Below are 11802 nucleotides of genomic sequence, written 5' to 3'. Positions count from 1 at the left end.
GATTTATATAAATATATATATTGTTAAAATTAATATTATTAGATATATATTATATTTATATGGTATTTATGTGTAAAGGATATTATGCTAATCTTTTTATTTCGCTTACTATTCCACTTATATTTTTAAATAAATGTAATATTAAATAGGGAATGGAAAAATATATAATATATATAAAGAAAAAATAATAAATAAAGAATGAAATAAAATAAAAATTAAGATAAAGAGAAACTGTGTGAGGCAAAATATTTCTTATATAAATCAAAATTCTTAAATGTTGTTATATTTTTAAATAAAATGAAATTATATGTATTAAGAAAAAAAAAAAAAAAAAAAAAAAAAAATATAATGAATAATTATAAAATAACTAAAAATATATCTCTTCTTAAATGAACTTAGATGTGTCTATTAATTCGTTAAGAATACTGATGTTTTACAATATATAATAACATAAAAAACTATAAATAAATTGTTAAATTTGTTTTATTTTGCTTTTTTATTCTTAAAATGTTATATGTTCTAAGATACTATATTTTACAACATATAAGTTATTATTTGCATTTTATGGGGATAATCATAGGGAAATATGACATTGATATAAAGATAATACAACTATAGCCTAATATTTTATTATAAAATTTTATATTGATTAATTAGTATAATACTAAACAAAATAATTTCTAATATATATATATATATATATAGCTAAGTCAAAGATATATATGTGTTACATATAAAAAATTACAGAATAAACTAACATAATAAATTACAGATTCTTAAATTATATATATATATATATACTTTTTTTTTCTTAAATATATGTACATTTATTTCCTTTTTTGTTTTAACAAGAAATTACATTATTATATAATATAAGAAGGGTTCTTATATATATATATATATTTATATTCCTAAAGAAAATATTGATATGCCATATTATTTTGAATAATGTATAAAAAATTTAAACGTCTTAAGTGATTTATTTAAGTTATATAATATTAGGATCATCCATAATTTAAGGACACATTCAAATAATAAATAATCCATGTTGATTATTTAAAATTTATAATATGTTCATTTTATGTCTTCTAGAATTAGTTACAACTAACAAAACTATTGTATAATAAACACATTAAGTAAATTATATATAAATAACAAATATTACAAAAGATATATTTCTAAAAAAAAGACACGAAATGGGCATGTATAAAAAAAAAAAAATAAATAATTATTTATAAATAATAACATTAATATAACCAAAAAAAAAATTTATTTTGATAACTACATCATTATGATACACATCATTTCTTTTTCTTAGTAAATCCCTTTTAATATATATTTTATATTTAGTTTTTTTTTTTTTTTTTTATTTGGTTCATTATTTCGATAATTCGATCGCTCGAATATTCTTAAATCATATAATTCTTAAAATAGTAAATTCTTTAAGTTATCATATTCTTAAAACATTAATTGGATAATAAACTATATTATTAATTTTGATATTAAATTACATCTTTAATAAAATATATGTATATTACATATGCACGCACGTTTTGTTTAGTTTATTATAATTTTTTATAACAAATATATATATATTTTTTAAAATCTTTCATTTATTATATGTTTTTCATATATTTATTCTAACAGGAAAACTTTATATAGTACTAAATAAAATCAATTAATATTATTATTATTTTCTTCTTTTAATTGAATGTAACTAAAATTTCTTTTATATCTATTTATTTGTTAATAAAACAAAAAAAACATAAAAAAAAGAAAATATATAAAAATCATTTTACGTATATAAATTTATACATATAAATGATAAATATATGATATATATATATATTGAATTTATATATTAATGTTTATAATATCATGTATATATGACATATTTATTTGATAAGCGTGTACGTACCTATATATATATATATATATATATATATATATACGCATTCATATAAATATATTTATTTGTTTATATATATATATATATATTAATATTTATTTGTTATTATGTATATTTTAATATTTATTTATATATATTTATTTGTTATTATGTCTATGTTAATTTTTGTTTATATATATTTATTTGTATATTTTCATATATACACATCCAATTACATAAATATTTTTTAATGTTTATGGTTATATGTATATATATGTGATTATATATATTTTTGTATATATACATATGTTTAAATATATAAATATTTGGATATATTTATGTTCATATATATAAAGATAAATATTAGTATATATTTTTATCTATATAGGTTGATATGTTTACTCATATAGACTTATATATAAATATACATATACTAGAATATTTTAATTTTATTATATATAAACCTGTATATATATACATAAGTTTATGTGTCTAATATTTTCTATCTATATTTGTAAATACATATTATATATATTAAAATAAAGTTAAAATCATAACATATAACCCTTTTAAAGTAATACATACATACATATATATATATATATATATATATATGAATAACGATTCATAATAATATAGACCTTAGTTTTAATTTATATTACGTATAAAAAGTTTAGTAAGAAAATTAAGATTATAAAAGAATTTATTTTATTTATTATATATTTAATATGCAAAACAAATATATATAAATATTTAGTGAAATGAAAGGGGCCTCATTCATATATATATATATATTTTTTAATAATTGATTATATGTAATTTTAAAACATTCCCCCTTTTCTTTTCTCTTATTTACATTTTTCACCTTTTATTTTATTTTCGTTTCTTTTCTTTTCTTTTCTCTTCATTTTCATTGTTCATCTTTTATTTTATTTCCATTTTAATTTATTTTCATTTAGTTTCTTTATTTTCTCTTTTAATAATTCAGCGTTATATTATATATATTTTAAATATATATAAAAGTAGGACATTTTAATTTATTCAGGGTTATTTCTTTTTATTCAGGTATAAATTATTCTTGGTCTTTATAACTATGAATAAAATCAGTTGTGTACTTAAAGAGGACATCAAAAAGAAAAAAAAAAAGAATTATAACTATTACAAAAACATCGCTTTAATTTTTTAAGCTGAACATGTAATTTTTATATAAAACATATATTGATATATATATATATATATATATATATATATTTATTAAGTCTTAACATATTATATTTTGAGCGTATAAAATTTTGAATAATTTATTCTATAAAGAACAAAATATAATTATATTTAAACATTTCATATTAATTTTTTTTTACGAAAATAAGAAAAAAAAAAAAAATTTAAATTATACCATAAAAATTGTTTAATAAATTACCACTTGCCATATTTATTTATTTCCCCTTTAAAAATTAATTTTAATAATATTTATTTTATATGTGTAAATTTTAAATAAAGATGATTTTATTAATTAATACATAATTATTTTTACTTTAAAAAAAATAAAAAAATAATTGGTATATAAATATAATTTTTTTTTTTTTTTTTTTTTTTTTCTTTATATATATATATATATATATATATTATAATTATATTTATTTTATATAGGTATTATTTTTTTAATATTATATATATGGTATGAAAAAATATATATAATATATATATAAATTTATACCTTTTAAAATATATTATTTTATGAAAAAAAAAATATTGCATATATATGTAAATTTATAATAATATATATATAATTATATATATAATTAAGCTCATATAAAACATAAAAAAAAAAAAAAAATATCATTTATAAATTTGTAAAATTATTTAATTTGTAAACAAAAATACTCTATATCCTTTTATTATATATATAATATATTATATGTATCATTTTTTTTATTTAAATTTTTTTTAATTACAATGAAAATGATTATATTTTTGTAAAATAAAGAAGAAAAAAAAAGGCATAATAAAAAAACGAACATTTTATATGGAAAAATTTATTTTTCAAAATTAATATACAAAATAAGGTTTAAATATAAGAAGAATAAAAAAAAAAAAAATTAAAGAATTATAATAATATAAGAAAAGGTGATAATGATATAAATTGATATAAATATTGATACAACTATTATATGTATATATTAATATATATATATTATATATATATATATATAATATTTTTATAATTAAAATATTATTATTTTTTTTTTTTTTGTATTTGTGGGAAAAAAAAAAGATATATAATATTATATATTTTTTTGTTTTATGTTTTAATTACTGATTAATATTAATGAATTTGAAGAATTACAATTATTAAAATTTGAAATAAAATATGAATAATAATAATAACAATAAATATAATAATGATATTCATAACAGTATTAACAAAAATGGAAGTACAAACATAAATAACAATATGAATATGCCCAATAATATCATGAGTAATATTGCAAATAATCGAGGTAGTATACAAAGCAATATTAATAATATACCGAGACCTATGAATAATATTAATAATGTACATAGTAATATAAATATACCAAGCAGTAGAAATATATCAAGTAATATAAATATGGCAAATAGTAGAAGTGTATCAAGTAATATGAATATGACAAATAATGTGGGTATTAATAATAATATGAATATTACTAATAATGTTAATAGGACAAGTAGTATAAATGTTCCAAATAATATGGGCAGAACAAGTAACATTAATTTATCAAATAATATGAGTAGAACAAATAACCTGAATATGAACAATAATATAAATAGTGCTAATAATATGAATATGCCAAAAAATATGAATGCATCAAATAATAATATGAATATATCAAGTAATGTGAACAGAACAAGTAATATGAATATTCCAAATAATATGAATATATCAAATAATATGAATATATCAAGTAATGTGAACAGAACAAGTAATATGAATATTCCAAATAATATGAATATGCCAAATAATATGAATATTCCAAATAATATGAATATGCCAAATAATATGAATATTCCAAATAATATGAATATGCCAAATAATATGAATATTCCAAATAATATAAATATGCCAAATAATATAAATATGTCAAATAATATAAATATAACAAAAAATAGAAGTAATAGCATATTAAATAATAATGTAAATAATATTCCAAACAATATAAGTAGCATATCTGCAAATATTAAACCACGAAATATGTCAAGTAATATTAAACATAATTTAAACAATTTTAATAATAATATGGTCAAAGATATTAATGTAAAGAGCTCAATAAAAATGAGTAATGATCTAAGTAATAGTAATATACATAAAAATAGTATAATAAACAACAACAATAATAATAATAATAATAATAATATTAGTAATAATAGCGCAAGAGAGAGTGTTATGAGTAATATTAACTATAATTATAATAATATAAATTATAATAATATTATGAAAAATAATATAGACATTAACAAAAAATTAAATAATGACAAGAACAGTAATATAGATAATGCTGAAAAAATAAATAAAAAGATAAGTAACAAAATGATTATCAAAAATAGTATGAACAAAAATAGTTTTATGAATACAGATCAGAACAATGTCAATATGTATTATATGAATGATATGAAAAATACAGAGAATAATATATACCTAACAAACAGTAATAATAATACTATGAACAAAGTGAATAATATAAAAGACAATTCTAATACTTTACAACAATTTAAGGAAAATGAATACATGGAAAACATGTATAAGAGAGAAAAAATTATAAATGATAAAGAAAATGTGTATATGCCAAATAAAGGACAAAGTAATATTAATCAAAGAAATAATACTAGTGTTATAAATAATAAACATAATATAAATAATATGAGAAATATGAATAATACGAATAATGTGAATAATATATCTAGTATGAATAGTACGAACAATGTGAATAAAATGTCTAATATGAATAATATGAATAATTTGAATAATGTATCTAATATGAATAATATGAATAATATGAATAGTATAAATAATATGAATAGTATAAATAATATGAATAGTATAAATAATATGAATAGTATAAATAATATGAATAATATGAAAAATATGAATAGTATAAATAATATGAATAGTATAAATAATATGAATAGTATAAATAATATGAATAATGGGATTAATGTAAATAATTCCAATGTTAATAATTCCTATCAAGTAGATAAGACTGTGTTTAAAACTATAAATTTAAATAATATAAACAATAAAAATAGAAACCAAATATATAAATTCAATAATAATGATAGCAATAATTTCATTATGGATAATAATATAAATTCAAAATCGAATGAATTATATTACAACAACAATAATAATAATATGAATAATAATAATATGAATAATAATAATAATAATATAAATAATATGAATAAAAATATCAATTTATTATATAACGAAGACGGAAATTATAAATCACATAATAACAATAGTGGAGATAATGATATAAATAATAATAAACAATTATTTATGAAACCCTTTCACAACAATATAGAAAACAGTAATGACTTTAAAAGTAACAATGAAGAAATTAATATAAGATATAATAGTAATATGCTTGGTATTAATAATGCTAACAATAATGTAATGCTGAAAGCACCTGCAAACATGAAATCCACAATGCATAAAGTGGGAGTCAAAAAACAAAAGCTCAAAAATAATGATACAACGACAAATAATAATATTAATAATAATTTAACAAATATCGAAAATACAGATAATATGTATCAACTACAATTAAATAAAGAAAAACTAAATATGAACAGTACTTTTAATTTTATGAATGAAATGGATATTTTTAATGATCCTTCTCAAAACGAAAATAAACAATCAGATTATACATCTGTAAGAAAGTATAGCACAAATAATAAGATAGCAAAAAATAACGATCAGCCAAATTCTAAACAACCTAGAGGAAGTAAAATTGAAAAAATAGATAAAATGAATAAGACCAATTTAGAAATAAATAATAATATGGGTAATGCAATGTCTGTTAATAATGATATGCTATATGAAGAAATAAAAAAAAATAATACAACTTCATTTGATAATGGAATAAGTAATAATCGCATACCTTTCTTTAATGGAACTATTCCTTTAGATAAGAATAGTAGTCTACATAATAATATGAAAATAAACATTAATAAAAATTCAAATATATCTAATAGTTTTGATAATTCATTGGATACGGATTTACAAGATGATTTTGAAAAACTCAAGGCACGCATTGAACAAGAATTTGAAGAGAAAAAAAAGAAAAAAAAGAAAAAACGAGAAAAGAAAGAAGACAAAAAGGAAAACAAAAAGGAAGACAAAAAGGACGATAAAAAGGACGATAAAAAGGACGATAAAAAAGAGGATAAAAAGGACGATAAAAAGGAAGATAAAAAGGAAGATAGAAAAGAGGATAAAAAGGACGATAAAAAGGAGGACAAAAAGGAGGACAAAAAGGAGGACAAAAAGGAGGACAAAAACAAATCAGATATACAAATTAAAGATGATAAAAATGAAGTTTCTATATTAGATGATAATATAAAAGACAAAGAGACAAATTTGGAAAAAAATAATGATATATTAAATTTAAAAAAAAATGATGATCAAAATATATTAAATAATAACAGTATTCATATATCTAAAACAGAAAATAATAATAATGATATAAAAACAAATTTAGAAACACAAATAAATATAACAGAGGATTGTCCTATTTTTAAAAATGATGATAAAATTATTGATAATCTTAATTCAAACAATTTAAAAAGTAACACCATTTCTGAAAATAGTAAAAATGAAATATTACATAATGCAAAAAGTGATGAAACAAAAGATAATAATAATAATAATAATAATAATAATATAGATAACTTGAATAACCATTTTGGTAGTAATATTAATATGAATGTGCAGAAAGATAATTTAGTTACTCCAAAAATCAAAATGCATTATTCTGAACAACCATATAATATGATGAACAGAGAATCACTTGAAAACTTAGGATGTGATAAAAAATTAATAGCATTAACAAAAATATTTGGAAATGTTATGGATGATAGTGATAATAATATGACAGAAAAGGAGCCTGTACAGAAACTTAAACTTTTCGATTTGGATACATATAAAAATATGTCATTAGATACAATGTTAAATAATTTAAATTTGGATAAAGATGTTCTAAATATATTAAAAGATAAAATAAATAATATCAATAGAAATATAAATGTTACTATTTGTTCTACACCTATGGAGAAACAAATAGATAAAATTGAAAAAGAAGATATTAATGCTCCTAATTTAATAAATTGTTTTTCTGAATTTATTAACTGGTGTGATAATAATCTTATTCAAATTAAATTACAATTATATAATATTGCTTTTTGTCTTTTATTAGAAATATATATTTTATTATTAACTATTAATTATGAATATATAGAAAATTTCAAAAACCAATATTTAAAAAAATTTTCCGCCTACGAACCTGTAACAAAGTTCTTATTAACGTGTGTTAGTTTAACACAAATATTTGAGATATCATTAATACGTTTCAAAAAGAAAAATTCAAAACATATTGTGCACATGACAAAGTATGTATTTCATTTTAATATGTATATATAAATATAAATAAATAAATAAATATATATATATATACATATATATTACATGTTTTATATTTTCTTCAGTGTTATATATATTTTTATTTCATTTATGTTATTTCATTTTAGATTAGGCAAAAAATCACTCTTACAATACTTAAGTGTATATGAAGGTATTCCTTTGTACAATATAATTACAACCAAAATAAAAATTATTGAAATTGATGATACAAAAAGGAATTTTAATTTCTTCTATGCATTTGTTTCTTCAAATTTTTTCTATAACGTGAAATTAACTTTTCCTGTGCAATGGAATTTACCTTCTATATATTTAACTAACGATGAAATCGTAGAGGTATGAAAAAAAAAAAAGAAGTCAATGATATATTTCTGTAACGTTATAATAAATGTATGTATCATTTTATAAGTAATTGTTTTTTCCTTCTATTTTAATATATACATATGTATGTATATATATATATATATATATATATATATATATATATATATATATATATATATAACACATTTATGTATTATTTATTTTGTTTTATGTTTGGTTATTTTTTGCTACAATATCAGGATGAAAATAAAAAATCTCTAACGGAGAAAGAACAAAATAATTATGTACCTAATGAAAATAATGATGCCTATTATTATTATAAACATATATTAAAAACACAAGCAACTAATAGATTAAGAGTAACCAAAAAGAATATTCCAAGTATACTTTATTATTGCTTAAACAATTGTAATGACCTGACATGTGCAGAACTTTCTGGATATGACGGATCTTTAATTGCAACAGCACATTCAAATAACATAATAAAATTATGGAATTTAAAAAAATCCGAAATGAATAAAGTAATGAATGAGAAAATAGATATAGATGAAATTAATGAGTATATGGATGACGTTAGAAAACATGAATCTTATATAAATGGAAAGAAAAGCATACCATTAGAACTAGATGAATATAACAATAAGGGAGTATCAAAATTATATGGAAATACATTTAATGTGTCTAGTTTGTCCTTTGGTGAAACAGATAAAATTTTATTATCTGGTAATTTAAATGGTGATATATATTTATACAGCACAATTAGTAATAAAAATTATGTAAAATATGTAGGTGGACATACACCAATATGGTCTATAGACACACCCTTTTTAGGATACTTCTTCTCAACTGCGGAAGATGATGGAAATTTAAGAATATATTCTACTAATAAAACATATCCATTCATTACATATAAGTATAATTGTCCGGTTAATGTATGTAAATATCATTATAACAATACGCTTGTAGCATGTGGTTATTATGGTAATATTAAAAAAATGAACATATTTCAAAAATTAAAATATAAAATATCATCACATAAAAGCAAAATTCATATAAATTAATATATAAATATGTATATGTTTATATGTTTTTATATTATACATTTGTTCATCCATTTTATTATTTTTTTCCTTCTTTTTTTTCAGATAATTATGTACATTTATACGATGTTAGGATTAATTCATTCATAAAACGATTTAAAAATAATTATCCTAGCAATCACGGTGTGACCTCTTTAAGCTTTTCAAAGAATGGACGTTTTCTTTCATATGCAGGTATATACATATATAAATATTACAAAGTTGAAGGAATAAATAAATAAATACATACATACATACATACATATATATATATATATATATATATTATTTTCTATTATAGGTGGATATACTAATAACCTAAACCTAATAGACTTGGCCATGGACAAATTTATTGAAGTAGAACAAAAAGAAAATATAGGCATTAACATTAACTCATTTGACGAATTCAAATATGCAGATAACATTAGAAAGTCTATTGATGGATATTTAGAGAATGATCTTATGAACATTGATGAAAGGAAAAATGTATCTGAAATAAAAAAAGACGACTTTAGTTTTTATGAAGATAAAATTCTAAATATCGATTTTAGTTATGACAACAATTTATTGGTTACTGCTTCTTGTAATAATATTATTGATTTTTATAATTGTTCAAAAGGTTGGGAAAAAAATTAAATAAAATATAAACATGGAAAATAATGTTTATATATATATATATATATATATATATATATGACAGATAATATATTATTATTTTTATTTGTATATTCTTTCTATCTGAGAAGTATATATATATATATATATATATATATATATATATATTAATATATAATGCATAATTTATTATAAATCCTTACATATTTATGCATATCTTATTGAATAAATAAATAAATACATACATACATACATACATACATACATACATACATACATACATACATACCTATATATATATATATTTTATTTTTTAGCATCACAAGAAATTAAAAGTACCATGGATAAAAAACGAATTAAATTAAATAATACAAAAGATAAAAATAGATATGTTAAATTATCAAAATCTTTTGGTGTGCACTATTCGAATTTAATATCAGCTAAATTTACACCTGAAAATGCTCTTCTCTTATTTGGTAAGTAACTTTTATATTTATTTTATTTATAAATATTTTTTTTTATTAAGAAAAAGCCATATATATTATTTTTTTAAATTAACAATTTTATTATATATATATATATTTTTTACTTTTTACAGGAATTAATACATTAATATAGAAATGTTATTATCAGATAAATACAAAAAAAAAAAAAAAAAAAAAAGAAAAAGAAAAGAAAAATATATGTGTGTATATTACATTATATTATTATATGTTGCTTTTAAAGTTACTTTTTTTTAATTGTTCAAGTATTAATATAATGTTAAAATTATTTTTTTCTCTTTTTTTATATTTCATATATGTTTTTGAATATCTATATAATCATATAAATGAACCTTTTATTATTATATAAAAGCAAATTAAAAAAAAAAATACTTCTATATATATACATATATATATATATATTTTTTTTTTTTTAATTTATTATTTTCCGTTACATTTGTTTTTATGCCTTATATTTTTATCTCTCTAATTTTTGTGTTATACATAAATATATTTATAATATATAATTTTTAATTTTATTCATTTATTTTTTTTTTTTATTACTAAAATTTAGATCTTTATAGGATCTTAGATCTTATGGATATATAATTAATATATATATAAATATTTTTTTTTTGTTTATGATGTTTAAATATATATATTTATAATAAATATAAACATTGTTGTTTTTCTTTTTCTTTTTCTTTTTCTTTTTTTCCGTTACATTTGTTTTTATGC

At 17.5% G+C, this 11802-nt stretch overlaps 1 protein-coding gene and 1 non-coding gene across 2 annotated transcripts; one reads left to right on the top strand and one right to left on the bottom strand.

Moving 5' to 3' along the window:
• Nucleotides 1-111: 111 nt before the first annotated feature.
• On the bottom strand, nucleotides 112-3310 carry PRSY57_1137300. The gene has a single exon (XR_002204071.1). It is a non-coding gene (non-coding RNA).
• Nucleotides 3311-4259: 949 nt separating this feature from the next.
• On the top strand, nucleotides 4260-11200 carry PRSY57_1137200 (hypothetical protein; the record flags this gene model as incomplete). Its single annotated transcript, XM_020114986.1, has 7 exons — nucleotides 4260-8536; nucleotides 8675-8900; nucleotides 9128-9869; nucleotides 10034-10162; nucleotides 10269-10586; nucleotides 10900-11058; nucleotides 11181-11200. 7 exons carry the CDS (start codon nucleotides 4260-4262, stop codon nucleotides 11198-11200), a joined length of 5871 nt encoding a protein of 1956 aa, XP_019970355.1.
• Between the last annotated feature and the right edge of the window lie 602 nt (nucleotides 11201-11802).

This window comes from Plasmodium reichenowi, chromosome 11 (assembly GCF_001601855.1).
Source record: "Plasmodium reichenowi strain SY57 chromosome 11, whole genome shotgun sequence".
In the NCBI taxonomy this organism is placed as follows: domain Eukaryota; phylum Apicomplexa; class Aconoidasida; order Haemosporida; family Plasmodiidae; genus Plasmodium; species Plasmodium reichenowi.
Note: the sequence above shows the minus strand (reverse complement) of the source record. Positions and strands in the feature narration are given on the sequence as shown.